At 50.8% G+C, this 14895-nt stretch overlaps 5 protein-coding genes across 5 annotated transcripts; 2 read left to right on the top strand and 3 right to left on the bottom strand.

Annotated features, from left to right (window-relative positions):
* Nucleotides 1-21: 21 nt before the first annotated feature.
* Nucleotides 22-2057, top strand: CI109_100657 (uncharacterized protein; the record flags this gene model as incomplete). Its single annotated transcript, XM_032004584.2, has 2 exons — nucleotides 22-422; nucleotides 482-2057. 2 exons carry the CDS (start codon nucleotides 22-24, stop codon nucleotides 2055-2057), a joined length of 1977 nt encoding a protein of 658 aa, XP_031861062.2.
* Nucleotides 2058-2242: 185 nt separating this feature from the next.
* On the bottom strand, nucleotides 2243-6153 carry CI109_100656 (uncharacterized protein; the record flags this gene model as incomplete). The annotated part of the gene is made up of 11 exons (XM_065966819.1): nucleotides 2243-2362; nucleotides 2422-2565; nucleotides 2634-2691; nucleotides 2747-2949; nucleotides 3014-3676; nucleotides 3740-3888; nucleotides 3945-4504; nucleotides 4558-4873; nucleotides 4936-5213; nucleotides 5278-5820; nucleotides 6113-6153. 11 exons carry the CDS (start codon nucleotides 6151-6153, stop codon nucleotides 2243-2245), a joined length of 3075 nt encoding a protein of 1024 aa, XP_065822891.1.
* A 158-nt stretch (nucleotides 6154-6311) lies between these two features.
* CI109_100655 (uncharacterized protein) lies at nucleotides 6312-8961 on the bottom strand (the record flags this gene model as incomplete). Its single annotated transcript, XM_065966818.1, has 6 exons — nucleotides 6312-6728; nucleotides 6779-7045; nucleotides 7108-7346; nucleotides 7405-7656; nucleotides 7724-8731; nucleotides 8802-8961. The coding sequence occupies 6 exons, from the start codon at nucleotides 8959-8961 to the stop codon at nucleotides 6312-6314; spliced, it is 2343 nt and encodes a 780-aa protein (XP_065822890.1).
* A 522-nt stretch (nucleotides 8962-9483) lies between these two features.
* CI109_100654 (uncharacterized protein) lies at nucleotides 9484-11126 on the bottom strand (the record flags this gene model as incomplete). The annotated part of the gene is made up of 6 exons (XM_065966817.1): nucleotides 9484-9630; nucleotides 9695-9843; nucleotides 9906-10121; nucleotides 10183-10568; nucleotides 10621-10908; nucleotides 11074-11126. 6 exons carry the CDS (start codon nucleotides 11124-11126, stop codon nucleotides 9484-9486), a joined length of 1239 nt encoding a protein of 412 aa, XP_065822889.1.
* A 304-nt stretch (nucleotides 11127-11430) lies between these two features.
* Nucleotides 11431-14065, top strand: CI109_100653 (uncharacterized protein; the record flags this gene model as incomplete). Its single annotated transcript, XM_032004587.1, has 14 exons — nucleotides 11431-11518; nucleotides 11591-11742; nucleotides 11828-11887; nucleotides 11969-12056; nucleotides 12112-12334; nucleotides 12395-12481; nucleotides 12558-12803; nucleotides 12866-12920; nucleotides 12983-13040; nucleotides 13098-13162; nucleotides 13228-13351; nucleotides 13411-13465; nucleotides 13549-13752; nucleotides 13822-14065. The coding sequence occupies 14 exons, from the start codon at nucleotides 11431-11433 to the stop codon at nucleotides 14063-14065; spliced, it is 1749 nt and encodes a 582-aa protein (XP_031861065.1).
* Between the last annotated feature and the right edge of the window lie 830 nt (nucleotides 14066-14895).

Here is a 14895-nt window from a genome sequence, read left to right as displayed (position 1 = left end):
GAATTTGATGCTTATCTCTGGATGATCGGTCATCCACTTTATTATCCGCTCGAAATAACTCTGGTGGTACGAGCAAGTCACACCTCCACCTTCGGTTACTGTTGCCGAGCAGTCAGTTTCATCATCCTCGAGATATATAAAATAGAGTGCAACGGAATTCCCATCATTCAACTTTGTCATTCTCATTCACATCCGCTCTCGCCACTTTCTCACATCTTCACTGCATTCAATTCAGGCTCGCCAATAATCCAGAAGCCAGCATGTCCAATATCCCTAATGAAAGCTCCTAATGAAAGCTCCAGCAACCTTTCAAGACCAAGCTCTCCTTCGTCGCGTTCCACCAATCGAAGCCATGCATCTTCGGAAGAGGTCGCTCGGGCTACCGCTACAATGTCAAGGCTACCATTCGAATCTCCGAATATGTGAGTACGCACACGCTATTTAACGTCATGATGGACTTCACTCATCTGCTCTGGGTTAGTCAGGCTGCCGTCTCTCCCATCTCTTCTCGTTCATCTCGAGAATTATTGAACGATCGCTCTGTGCCCTCGATACCGATTCTCGACTTGCCGATGGCTGATGCCTTGCCTCGAGATATCGAGCAGTACTATTACTATGGGCTACCGAGCTGTCCTCGTCTCGTAGCCTCCTCTATTGCTCGAGACTGGGTGCCGCCCGACACGCATCCTAGGTCCAAGCACATATTTCCTCCCTCTCTAAATCACCCCATCTCCTCCATCTGGGAGACACACATCGTGCCCGCTCAATGCAAAGCTCTCGACGAATTGGCGAGAGGAGCAGTTTGCTTTGACTTCGTCAGAATCGGCGAATTGCAAGAAGATGCGCCAAATATCCTCTGGATCGGAGTGGCACCAGGATCGATGTCGTCTGAGGCAGGCGTCGAGGTAATCCGCTCGAGCCAAGCAATCCTCTTCGCCAACGGAATCGCCGACGTCGCTGTCGAAATCCGAGAAACCAACATTGAGCTCTTGACCGAGCCTGCTCTGCTTGACGCCACCTCATGGAGCTCTACAGCTACTCGTTATGCAGACCCGTTCTGCTCAAGCATTGGCACCCCAATCTCGTCCCGCGATACTCCTCACAGTCTTGGCACAGGCGGTATCTATCTTCACGGTAGCAATGAGCGCGAAGCAAATTTGCTGCTGACTGCGGGACACGTACTCGCTACATCGGCTGCGAATTCTCTGAGACCAAATACACTGCTCGGACCCGAAGTGTCGATATACGACAACGCGTCGTATCAGCGTCATCTGGGCAATCTGCAAGATTCGATCGTCAGCGCGAAGGCGGAAATGGATAACTATTCGGAGCAGATGAGTACGGAAACCGGCGATCTTTTGCTCGAAGCAGGACAGAAATGGGATAGGGCAAGTGCGGAGTATAATGCCTTGACGAAGTTGAAGGAGGTCTTGGTTCGCGATTGGAGTAGGAAGGAGAAGCAAGTTCTTGGACACGTATTTGCCTACCCTCCTCGTGCTCCGCACGTCGGAGAGTATGAGTACACGGAAGATTGGGGCCTCATTCTGGTCAGTCACGAGAAGTCCGGACATCAGCGCCTCCCAAACGAACTCAATCTTCGTGACGACAGAGATCGGAGTCTCGCACGAGGTCACTTGCACCTGGAACCGCAACTAGCTTCACTACGACCCGGCGATGTTCTGCCGATATCGGGAGTCGTCCCTCGCCGCGAGCTGACAGCAGGCGAGTTGGCAGTTCTTAAACGAGGAGCGACGACTGGGCTGTCTGTCGGAGTCACTTGGTCACCCCAGTCATTCGTCCGACTCGACTTCGACAATGCTTGGACGCGGGAGCTACCCATAGTGACCGTCGTCGCACGTCGTGGAGAACACTTCGTACCCCCATTTTCTGGTCGCGGTGACTCTGGCGCGACAGTCATCGACAGAAGTGGACGTGTCTGTGGTATCCTCACTGCCGGTGCCTTGAACGCCCAAGGAGTGGATATCACATACGCTACTCCGATGTGGTGGTTACTTGAAAGGATGAGAGGGTTCGGACTCAACGTTGAAGATCCGTGAAGCGGACGGCAGCACGCGGACATGGTTAAGTGAGAACGATAGGGCAGACATGTTCACAGCATTGTACTGGTTGAAGGGTGATGCGAGGTTCCGACACAAGCATACGAAAGTACCGACAAGGCTATTCATCGTATCCTATCATCATCATTCTTGTCGTTAACATCCACTTTCCCCCCCCCCCTCTACTACACGCCCAACAACGTCCCTATCGCCCAACCATACATCGGCAAAATCAAATTGTCATTCTGGGCCGAGAACGCTTCGAGCAAAGTCGCCAGAACTGTAGCGATAGTATATGGCGTGAACTATATAGCCATCTCCATGATTAGCACAGAATCCCTCAGATATGTATTACGTGACTCACTATGAACGCCTCGACCAGGCCGAATGCCCATAGTAGGGCTGAACAAAGCAGCATCGAGAAGAAGAAGGCTACGCTGCCTTCCACAGTCTTGCCAGAAGCTATACTCCATCGCACTCGTCCGATTCGCCTTCCAACGATGGATGCCTAGGTGGAGTAACAAGAATGAGATCAGCTTGCGATGTTGTTGAGAAGCTACACCAATTTCTACTCACAAGGGCATCGCCAACTCCCAACGATAGCACCCCGAAAAACGCTAGGATCTCACTTGGACTACCGAATCGGTCTTGTTTAGCCAAGAAATTACTTCGATTCGTGAACGACTTACCCTTCCAACCACAAAGGTGAAGCACATCCCGCCAACAGATAAAAATGACTAAGAATCGCCGTTCCGGAATCTTTATGATCCAGAAACTCGTTGAGGAAAAGATGGACAGAGACCCCAAATGGCCAGAGCGCGAAATACCGAATGTACTCTGCAAAGTTGAAAGCGGCAAACGCAACGGAGAATGACAGGTGAGTGAATGCGGGCTGGATGTATATCGTCAGCGAGGATTGATCTGTTACTGAGCGAGATTTGGGTATGGGCACTTACGTCAAAGGCTATACCTGGAACGAACATGATCACCGCTAGGGCATGGAACGATTTCCTCCTCGCGTTCACTGACAGAGTCGGCATCCTCTGATCCGCAGCGTCCATCATCTGCGTCGCGACTCCCCCCAGTCTCTCCTGTGATGTTCCTCCTCCGTTCCCACTGGAAGACCCATTCCCACCGGCCACGGAGGGCGAGCTTTCATTTCGGCTCGCCGAAGTCCCAGGGACTATGTATCGTCGGTGCTTCCTCGCTCTGTTCAGTTGTCGTTCCCAAGCTGCTACTGAGATTGCAGCCAATGCACCCCAATAGGAGATCAAAACGGGTCGAGACCACGCATATCTGCCTTCGAAGAGCCAATACACAATCCAAGTGTATGGGTTTCGACCATCCAAACACCAGCTTGTCCAAAGTCCGACTATTCCGCCACAAACGAGTGCTGCACCGGCATAAAAGCCTAGAGCGAGAAGACGGCGATGAACCGACTTTTCATGTGGAAATCGGAGTCGATGAGCAGGCTTTTGAGCGAGGTTGCGAGAGAGATACAACAGAGGGGAAAGAAGGAAGCCGGCCAGCAGAGAGCCCGGGATCAAGGCAAGCTGGAATGTGAGCAATGGGGTAGGCAGACGATACGTCTTGATATAAGGTGTTCGGAGTATACGAATCTGAAACGAAACATTCAACTTGTATCAGCGGGCACTACCGAGCGATATGTTCAAGCAACTGACCTTCATTCTCGTCAAGTTGACGGTTTCCATGAAAAGTGCCGTAGCAGCGTTACAAACCACGGCGAGCTCCCCCAGGGTGAAACCTCTGCGCGCCAGCCTGACACAGACGTAGAGACTGAATTGGTAGAACAGCGTTGCGATGACGATATCTGAGGGTGACATGTCTGTGGTGATATTAGTACGACTCGTTGTGGGCATGACTCACCACTCCATACACCCCGACCGATATATGCAGTCACAGTCTTCACAACGATACATCCTCCCGTGACAAGGAAGGAGAATCCAACCACACTTCGAGTCCGTCGCCATTCTCCTCGACGTAACCAATAAGTCCCAGCTAGACTCGCTGGGGACGGCTGCTGTGTCCTTGCCTGTTCACTGTTCTCCCTTTCCAAGGGGGCGGAAACATGTTGAGACGTAGGTTGTTTATTCACTTTCGCCTGCTTGAGCTCGAGATGTAGAGTCCGAGTAAGGTGGACGAGAAGAACGAAAGAACAGAGAGTGAACAGCTGAACCAGGTTTCGTCGAGAAGTTGCCAAAGCGGATAGAGCTCGTATAGTGTCAGTAGGAATACGATTGCTTGGTGATTGCGGCACTGATTTGATCGGAGTAGAAGGAAGAACCATAGGGAACTCGATGTTCCAGCCTTTGGGTATGGGCGACAACGGGTTCGCAGCGAGCTGGGACAGAGCAGCATGAAGGAGCGCAGCGGCTACGAGCGGTGCCAACAACAAGGCGTAAAATATGCCGTCGTCCAAGCACTCCCTGGGCGAGCTGTCAGCTTCACCGGGATCTGCTGATGTCGGATTCTGACTCACCTATACTCTCTTTCCTCGGTCCCCCAAACACAGCCCCTCTCGCCGATCCCAAATTGTTCAATTTCATCCGACAGCATTCTCCGTAACTCTTCCCTCCCGGTGGAGTATGATCCCGATACACCACTTGCAGGATGTGTGACAGATCCTCTAGCTACACGCTCACGCACGTGGTTCGTCCCAACAGAACTGGGCGGCAATGAAGGCGATTGTGGTCGAGCGATGCTCGACGATGGAAAGGGAGATGTAAGTCGAGGTCGGATAGGATGGAATCGAAGTGCAGTATAGACTATCGATAGCCCAACTAGCAGAGAGAGCTCTGTGAGTATTTTGTCAGTTAATCCGTCTTTATGGAAGATGAAGAGTGGGAAATTAGCTTACCGCCCGCTAAAGCCTTCTCCTCCCACTGGACTCCTAATCTCCAAATCCCTACAACCACAGCCCCGAGCAATATCGCATTCTCGCATCTCTTTCTGGTGAGTCGAAAGGAGAGATGAAAACCTCGACCTTTGCCTTTACAATCGTACTCCAGTGGTCGAGGAAACCCGACGGTCAAGGGGAATAGTGAATAGGTGCTCGGTATGGGATGATGAACATGTGCGGTAGGTTTCCTAGGCGGGAAAGATAGTCTAGCTGCGGGTGGTGGGGTGGGTGAAGCTCTACACCAAACAGCAATCAGTACAGTTGATATAGGATTGGGTTGTGGTAACAGCTAAGACTCACACTCGCTGTATGTTCTCGCTTTGCTCCAGCTCTTTCCTCCTGTTATCGAATTTGTGACCCCTGTCCACTTCCGTATCCCTACCAGCTCTCAAGAACTCTCCATCTTCACTTTCACTGATCCCAGCAATCGAACTGGCCGACGCTCCATATTGTGTCGAGAACCCTCCATCAGTTATTGGAGTTTCCGGTATTTGTCCATCGATACCGTTGTCTTTGTCCACGAAACGAGGTAGCGCACCTCTACTAGAAGCGCGTGTCCGTTGCGTTCCACTACTACCACTGTAGATCCCCCTGCCAGACGCACCACCAATGGTGCCAGCAGGGTTGGTGGCAGAATGAGAGCTCCGTCGACGTTCTTTCTTCAACGACTCGGTTGTCGAAAGAGAAGCGACGTTCGAGTTTGAAGAGCCCGGAACCCCGAGTCCGAGACCACCCCCGTTCCCATTTCCATTGGGATTACGGGGGTTGATACCGTGATATAGCGAATGAGACGGTTCAGGTTCAGGTGATGGCGATGAGGAAGAGGGAGAGACGGAACGTGGTCTTTGGTTGTTACGATGGTGGTGGTGATGTCCTCGGGTAGCTTGTTGAGACGACACTTTGGTGGATTGTTGTTGTGGGTGGAGGACGAATCGGTCAATTGAAAGTAAGCGATGTTGTTATTTATCAATAACAATCTACCAGTATGCTTGCTGGTTGATGCTGGACTGGTTGATGACTTGATTGTCCAGTGCGATCGGTTCAGCACAAATGCAAAGGTGCTCAGTCAGGTATGGAGTGAAGTATTTGTAACGATGTCAATGTCCATATGTAACATTGATATCAAAAACATCACAGGGTGTTGATGTGCGGTGTTGTCGTCGACGACGTGGTCATTAAATGTGGAGGCCGAGAGGCACAAGGTGACATGCCGTGCATAATTCTCTTCTTCCGAAGAGTCAACAACTTTTCCATACCGATTACATGATGATGCATGAATGTAACGTAGAATCGTCGCCATGCACACACGACAAAAGATGTATAACAACTATCGATCACAGCTTCAACCTCTTGCCATCCTCTCTGGATCCCTCCTCGGGCCCAGCTAAACGTTTTTGCGCTTTCCCCATCTCCTTTGCTCCCTTTCCAATGACCGTGACTCCCTTCCCACTCTTCACCAGGCCCTTCAACGCCTCCTCCTTCTCGTCCTTCGTGGACTTCCGCTTCTTGCCGTACAGCTCTGCCATATCGCCGAGCTTTCGTCTCTCGGCCTTCTTGGCCTTTCGATGCTTGCCACGAGCACGTTGAGCCTCCTCTGGTGTGAGCTCGGACCGAGCGACGAGAGACCCGGCGGTAGGAGGAGCAAAGAGTTCTTCGGGGGCGAGCATTGTCGCTGCGGCCGATGTGGGGGGGAGAGCAGATTCCATAGTAGTGGTGGGAAGGTCGGAAACAGTTGTGATTTGTGCTTTGGGCTATAAGGGGAGTCAGCAACTATCCTTTGACACGACGATGTCAGACTCACCTGCTTCGGGACAAAGTTAAGACTGCTGAGCGCATCAAGCTTGTAACAGATCTCTCCCCAAATCTTGTCAATCTCCTCATGCTCTTTCTTCAGCTTCTCATCACGAGGGTCGGCGGTTTTGCTGCCCGACGCAGCGGCCTGGTAATCCTCCTCGTATATTTGAGCGAGAGATTTGGACGACTGAGTATCTTGGAGCTCGAAGTATCGTGACGGCAAGAAAGGTGTGGGATCATACGCTCGGACTCGGACAGGCGAATCGAAATTGTTCTGTACACGAGCAAGAGTCAGTTACTTGCTCTCATTTCATGAGCAGATATGAAACAACTCACGTCCAGAATGCGCGCCTTGATGATTTCCTCAAGCGATTTGACACTATCCTCCGTGATGACAGGGACGACTTTACCCATTTGTTCGAAATCGAGGTTCTCCTCAAGCAAAGAGTTTTCCGGTCGAGCCTTGGATGAGGCCTCTCCTAACAAAGTCCAATCTTTTGGTCCGATCGCTTCGGCTTCTAGCTGAGCGATCTCCTGCGCCAAAGCTTGTTGCCGTTTCTCGTGCGCGGACAGATCTGTGGAAACGGGATCAGTGATGCACAACAACAACAAATACAGAAGACGATAACTCACTCTTCTTTTCCGGCTGTTCTTCCTCGTCCTCATCATCAAACAAATCGCCCTTGACTCGACCCATGACACCGCGCGCAACGTCTGGCTCCTCCTCCTCGTCTTCGAGACCATCGTCCATCTCCTCATCCTCATCGAATCGTACTGCCTTGCCCTTCTTCGGTTTCCCCTTGCCCTTCCCTTTCTTATCTTTACCCTTGCTCTGTGATTTTGATGACCCTCTTGGTGGCTCGAAGAAGTCGGCATATGTGATCTCTGTGAAACCCAATATCAGCACAACAAGCTCAACCTACACTATCGAGGGATGGAGAAAGACACTCACCATCATCGTCTGCTGCTCCACCCAACATCATCGCGCCGACATCACCAAGCTCCTCCTCGTCATCCTCATCCCCACCCAGTCGTCCAGAGGTTACTCTACCCGCTTCCAGCTCTTCGGTCTGGCGATTGAAGTCGTCGATGGAGAAGAACTCGTCGTCGAGAGTAGGATGAGATTTTGATTTGGATCGAGGTTGAGAGGGACCAGCACCGAAAAGAGCGTCTTCGTCGTCGTTTTCGTCGTCGTTTTCCAGACCTTCGTCAAGATCACCTTCATCGTCTTCCTCCTCGTCCTCATCTTCCTCGCCACTAAGTGACTCTTCGCCGTCCAAACCTTCGAACTCGTCGTTCTCGTCAGAACCCATCTCCTCATCTTCATCGTCGTCGTCGTCGAACTCATCATCGTCATCATTGAAGCTGACTCCACCCTCTTCATCGCTTTCATCTTCGCTATCCTCCATGAGAGCCATGATTTCCTCATCTGTCAATTTCTCCGCTCCCTTTTCTCCACTCTCGACCAACATCTGTCTGAACTCTTCCACTGACATCTCTTCCTCGTCCTCGTCGGCATCTTCATCGTCCTCATCTTCCATCATCTCCATGATCTCCTCATCCGACATCTTCTCCGCTTTCTTGTTTCCCGCTTCGACCAACATCTGTCTGAACTCATCCACCGTCATATCTTCATCACTATCATCCTCTTCTCCTCCCTCGTCGTCCTCGTCGTCGTCGTCGTTGGGGTTTGGTTCCCCGGCCCCGACTTCTTTCACGACTTTACATATTCCCTCTGTACGAAGTTCGAGTTGGGCCCAAACTTGTTCCGGATCAAGTCCGTCGGTCGTAAGCACCGTCAATGGAGTGTAGGGGAGGAAGGAAGTGGGGTCGGCTGCAGCAGGGGCGGGAGAGTCGGCTTTGCCCTTTTTGGATGATCGAAGGTTGACAGATGGAGGTTCGAGGATGGATAGGATGAAAGGGTGCAGATGTGGATGAGAGATGCTTTCGAGCGATATACCTGTGAGGAAGAGGACGCTACACTTAGTACCGCCTCATTGCAGTATCACACAAAGAGATGGTAAACTCACCAAGATCAAAGATATCCTTGGTCACAGCCAAAGCCTTCTGGGCCAACACCTCATCTCCTTGAGGAGCAGCCAAAACCCAAGCTCGCTGCTCAATCTGATCCGCGAGTTTCTCCAAGCTCTCAGGTAGAGCCATAGCCAGCATTTCCTTGTCAGCGGACATGTTGCTGGGCGTAATGTTCTGGCGCAACAGCTAGTATAAGGATGATGTATAGCTCAAGAAGTGTACCAAAACAATTTTGAATATAACAGTGGACCGGAAATCTTGACATCTAGCGGGATCAAACGGTAGATGGAAGCTTATCAATGAGTACATGCCCAAATATATACCACGTCATGTCAGAAGGTCCCCTCTGCTATAAGCATAACCTGCTCCTTCGATATCTAGGTCAGAATGCATAACAACATATAGGAGGGCTCATTCACAGAGGGGCTATTGGTACATCCCTCACCTACGAGGAAACAGCGAGACCGTGTGGACCGACGCATGTCTTCGAAATCGAACCGTATGCGCTCCTCATCCACCACTCAAGAAGGTTCCCGACGGTGTCCACTCGTTCATCGAGCGCAATGCCGCATGCTGGTCTCACTCCTGTCTATATTGCCGGACCGCCGGTACTTGTACTTAAGGTGAAGATAACATACACGCTATATCTACAAGTGCCTACGCTCTAGCGACTCGATGCTACGCTTTCACCGTGACTGGCTCGTCACCGGCTGTCACCTCGTCCTTTCCATATCCTCGAGCCATACGAAGTCTGAAGAATTCTCCGCTAGTCATGCATCCTTCTGCCACAGCTGGCTTTCCAGCACTGTTGATTGGGGTAAGGTGCTACCAGTAGCGATAATCAGCTCGCGGACGGGCTTTGCACAAACAAGGAAGGGTGGAAACATACCACATCGTGATTCGGTATCATGAAGAAAACGACACTTTTCCTTCCTGGCAATACTTGACCGGCTGCGAGATCGGGCGGATTGGGACAGACCACTCGGTGCCAAGTGGCTTTGAATTGACCTCCAGACCAAATCTCCATACTTGCGCCAACTAGTGTGATGTCTCAATCAGCCTGGAACAGCACTCCACGGCGTGCCTGTCAGATCACTTACCATTGACCAAGATACTACCCCCGTCTGTGACATCCTTGGGTGCAGGTGCTGGAATCCACCACCCTTTTCTACCACTACCATCAGGAGCCTCTGCGGGTCCATCTGGTCGCGCTACGAAGATCTCCAGACCTTCAACGGCTGTTGGTTGTCCTGCTTCGGTAGGAGGTGATTGGAATAGCAACGTTCTGTGCATCCCACCAAAAGTCAGCTCGACAACTAAACAGATCGTGAGAATGGAGGGAAACAACTTGCGCTGAGCCGAAATCCTGATGTGCACCTGCACGGATATCCTTTTCTCCAATCTTGAGTTCTCCCCAGTTCGTACTTTTCCCTTGTACACCCTCTTCGTCCTTTGAAGCTCTTGGGAACGCAGGATAATGTATCAATCGCAAACTCTCATTGTTATGATAAGTATGCTTTGATCTGAAGTAGCTCGGATCTCCTTCCGGCGTCTTGAGAGCGAGGGTGAACAAGTCGAGCAATCGAAGTCCACAATCGAAACATGATTGACGGAAATCTTCGAGCTGACCGATCAATGTCGTGTCAGGGATGTTAGCGGGGACCGACGAGATTGTGGAAGGTCCGATTGAGAATGACTCTTTTAGATCACCTCGGAATCGATGGGCTTTTGCACCGGTCGTTTGACCCATCATCGAGGTGTATCTGTAGGTAATCACATCAGCTTGCCGGATTCATATCTTTAGATTTCACTCGCCCTGCTCCTGTCTCTACATCGAAGCCAACTGCTTCCTTCTCCTTTAGTGGGACCTCGAACAGCTTCGAGCCTACATCGAATATCCCTCTCACATCTTTTTGTGTCAATCCGGGTCCTGGATTGAGTACATGCAGGAACCCAACGGTGTTGAGGGCTTGAAGTAAAGTCTCCGCGAGTTCTGCATCGGATTTGCCCGATGAGGGGGCGAGGTCGATAGTAGGTATATCGAGCGTGGGCGGTTGGATCGCGACAGGCATGGTGAGTGTGCGATGTTGAGAAGATTGTAGGCTTGGGAACAGAGTAGCAGTACAGCACAGCAGTGTCCTTGCAAAAGTAATGCGATTGTTGTGGAAGATATCAGTCGTTCATCTAAGTACTATCTCTTTGAATTCTCCCATAGCACGTAATCGAGCCAACAATAATCTGGTGTCCGGTCCAACAATGCCAAGGCACCGTGAAAGATAAGCGTCGGAATGAACTTTCCGTCTTCCCCTCGAATTGTCCATTTTTCGGGCTAGACGCACCCTAAATCGGTCTTGTGAGAGATAAGCTATCATGCATCCTTTCTACGGTGTTGAGCGATGAGACGCGGTGAGATCCGTCCAGTAGGAATGAAGAAAATGCCAAGTGATAAGAGATTTCGTTGTCCCGGCTCGAACACCAGTGACCTCGTCGGTTGATTCGTTGAGGTCTATTATACTTATAAGTCTATTGTCCTGAGGCAGTCACCAGCGGACCTACCCCGTCCTTTCCACATAATATATCGCAGAGCCCAGTATACCCATCGAGCTTTGCCTGGCAGCCGTTAAGATGAAGGTACCGGCAACAGGACGTTATCTGCGTGAGAGGGTGGTCGCGACTCAAGCTGCATTCTCCTCGAAAGAAGGGTTCAAGAAAGGTGAGCAAACGAATCGAGCTACTATGAAACAAGTAGTGTACAAGGCTGACAGTGACACTGCGACACTTCTAGCACTGCTCGTCGAACAGTCTGAGGGTTTCTCGAAGGCTCACTCGGGATGGTGGACATGGTCAAATGCGCATATGGATCCAACCCCGCCTGAGGAGAGGACATGGAGATGGTACAACTTTGCGATGCTCTGGTGGGCATATGGATTTTCAACGGTCAGTTCACGCAGCTGTTGTATTGATACCCCGAACTCCAAGCAGAGACATGCTGATAGTCTTTCACTCGTTGCTTCTCCCACAGGGTGTATGGACAATCGGTTCTGCCATGATTGCATCTGGACTCACCGCGTGGCAAAGCATTGTAAGTCGCTTGCCTATGCAGCCCGACATACACACCATTCTCGAGGTATATTGAAATTGTACTGAAAGTCGGGTCCTATAGATCTGCGTGTTCATCGCTCATCTTCTCGGAGCCATTGCGATCGTTGCAAACTCTCGTTTCGGAGCCACTTATCACATCGGTTATCCAGGTGAGCCTTTACTTTCGTCTCGACCCATATGGTGCTGACGGTCTTTGCGTTTCAGTGTACCAACGTATCTCTTTTGGAGTCTTCGGTTCTCTTTTCCCTATCCTACTTCGTTGCGGAACCGGTATCGTCTGGGTTGGCGTCCAGCTGTACCAAGGTGGTAAATTCACAAGTGTGATTATCCGATGTATTTTCGGAAACGGGTGGAAGAGGATCCCGAATACGATCCCTGTGAAGAGTCAGATAACTGTTACAGATCTAGGAGGGACTCTGATCTTTTGGTGAGTGGGTTGCCAGAGAAGCGAGACGTATAGGGTATCCTGACAATCGTGCCACCCCAGGGCGATCACCCTTCCTCTGCTATTCATGAAGATTCACAAGACTAGATGGTTATGGACTATCAAAGCCTTTGTCCTTCCTCCTTGCGTGTGGGTACTGTGACCAGCATATCTCATTCCATAACCATACAGAGGCTTACCTGCGATCATGCACTCTTCATGACAGTATCGGCCTGTTCATATATACTCAGATCTTACACAAATCCGACGGTGACACAGATTTCAAAACCATCAAAGGTTTCTCAGGTTCAACACTCGCTTGGATGATGTTGAAATCGATCAATTCGGCAATGGGGAAGACTTCGCCTTCTCAAGTGAACCAGCCTGACTTGGCGAGATATGCGACCACAAGATCGGCTCCGTTCTGGTCTCAGCTTTTGGCTCTGCCAATCGCGAATACAGCAGTGGCGTGGTATGTGAAGTATTTGTGTCGTGTACGACATCAGCTGCTGACCGAACTGTGGACTGGCACAGTCTTGGTATTTTTGCCACTTCATCCACTTATGCAGCTTGGGGTACACTCATTTGGGTGAGTCGGGACCCAACCCTGTGTAGATATAGAGCCTTTGAATTGACGATCCGTTCGTTTAGAACCCTTGGGACTTGTGTTCTGCCATCCTCGATAAACACTTCACTCCAGGCGTACGATGTGAGTGACATGTGTCCTTACACTCTCAGCGGACTGACGCTATGTTTTGCATACCAGTCGCGGTCTTCCTCGTTTCGTTCTCGTTCACCCTTTCGATCTTTGTCTCGAACCAAGCTGCGAATGTGAGCGCGACTGGCAACACTCTTGATCGATGGTCTCGGGCCTAATTCTGATGACGCTTGTCTAGGTCATACCCTTTGGCGCGGACATTACAGCTATCTGTCCCAAGATCCTCAACATCAATCGAGGGCAGCTCCTCGCCTATTGTCTCGCGTTATGCATCTGCCCGTGGTACATCCTTAACAGTGCTAGTGAGTCGCCCCATTCACCATTGTGTTTGATATGACGCTCAGACGCTTCTGTCTTGCAGCTTCTTTCATGACTTTCTTGAGCGGGTATAGCATCTTCCTGGGACCTATCGTTGGGTGAGTCTAACGCGAGCAATCGTGACACCGCGGGGGGTCTGCTTAGGAGATCATGACTGACATCTCCATCTGATCGGTTGTAGGATCTCCTGCGCCGACTATTTCTGGCGAAGAGGGAACATCCACGTGCCATCCCTTTACACAGGGCAGAAGACTGGTCATTACTACTACACATACGGAGTCAGCTGGAGAGCCCAGCTCGCATTTTGGGTAGGGTGTGCGCCTACTCTACCTGGGTTCGCAGGGACATTTGGCCACAAAATGCCGGTCGGTGTGGTCCATCTTTTGTGAGTGTATGGAGAGTACCAATCTCCCGTGTAGTAGCGTATGATTGACAGAATGTCGTTGTTCATCAGTTACATCGGATGGCTCTTCTCGATCGTTACATCTGCCTTGCTCTACACAATGATTTGCAAGATCTACCCTCCTAAACACATGACCGAAGCTCGACAAGCAGGCTTCGAGCAATTTGCCGATGATCAGCGGGCGATGCTCGACTATGAGACGAGCCCACGAGATGACATGGACGAAGAGGATGATGCGATAGATGATGAAAAGGGCGGGCAGGATATTGCGATTATCAGAGAGGTCAAAGAGTAAAACCGGAATGTTGGGTATTGACTCTCGACAGATAGAATCCGCCGTTCAAAAGATCGCCATGTTATCCTTGGGAAGTTCATCTGGTATCGGACCTGTGCTATGCATATGGGTGTATTTTGGAATGAAGACGTATGATGTCGCATAAGTAACACAATTGCCGAGGCGGCAAGATCAAATCAGGATCAACTCCCCGATTCGCGTCCACAGTAATCGATGGTAGAAGGAACTCGATGGCAAAAAATCAGAGTATCGAGCGAACGGCGACAAAGCGCAAGCTCACATCGCATCGAGTTCTGTGTTGAGCCACAAGTCTGCAAGAGGCCGATCTCCGTCCAGTCTATGATTAAGCGATTAAGCTGACATATACCATGGCTGCGTTAACTTGGTGTATGGTACGGCGCCAATGTGGCACCGGTCCCTTCCCGTGAATTCGCCACGTGGCGCGTCAAAATCGAGTGTGGCGCGATCAATCGAGTGTGGCACTTCCCCCTCCCACCTCTTTCATTCGACATTTGGCGCATTTCAGTGCTCAAAAAGCCCAAAAATCAAGCCAGACCCTCCAGATGCATGCATCCGCCTCGAGACAAAAAGAAGTTCTCCATCAGGGAGTTGAACCCTGGTCTACCGCGCGCGGCCGGAGCATGTTTTAGACATGAACTGACTGAGAAGCGGTTATACTAACCGTTATACTAATGAAGATTCGATGTAAGGAGTCTTTTACAGTAGTATACAAATGTAAGTGGCTGCAAATGTGCGTGCGCTGTGCCCCTCCACCTCTACGTCCACTGTACCAAGTGCGCTTTGTACTTACGCCTTCATCATCCCCCGGT

The sequence above is a fragment of the Kwoniella shandongensis genome, chromosome 1 (genome assembly GCF_008629635.2).
Source record: "Kwoniella shandongensis chromosome 1, complete sequence".
NCBI lineage: Eukaryota > Fungi > Basidiomycota > Tremellomycetes > Tremellales > Cryptococcaceae > Kwoniella > Kwoniella shandongensis.
The sequence above is the reverse complement of the archived record's forward strand: the minus strand, read 5'-3'. Positions and strand labels throughout refer to the sequence as shown.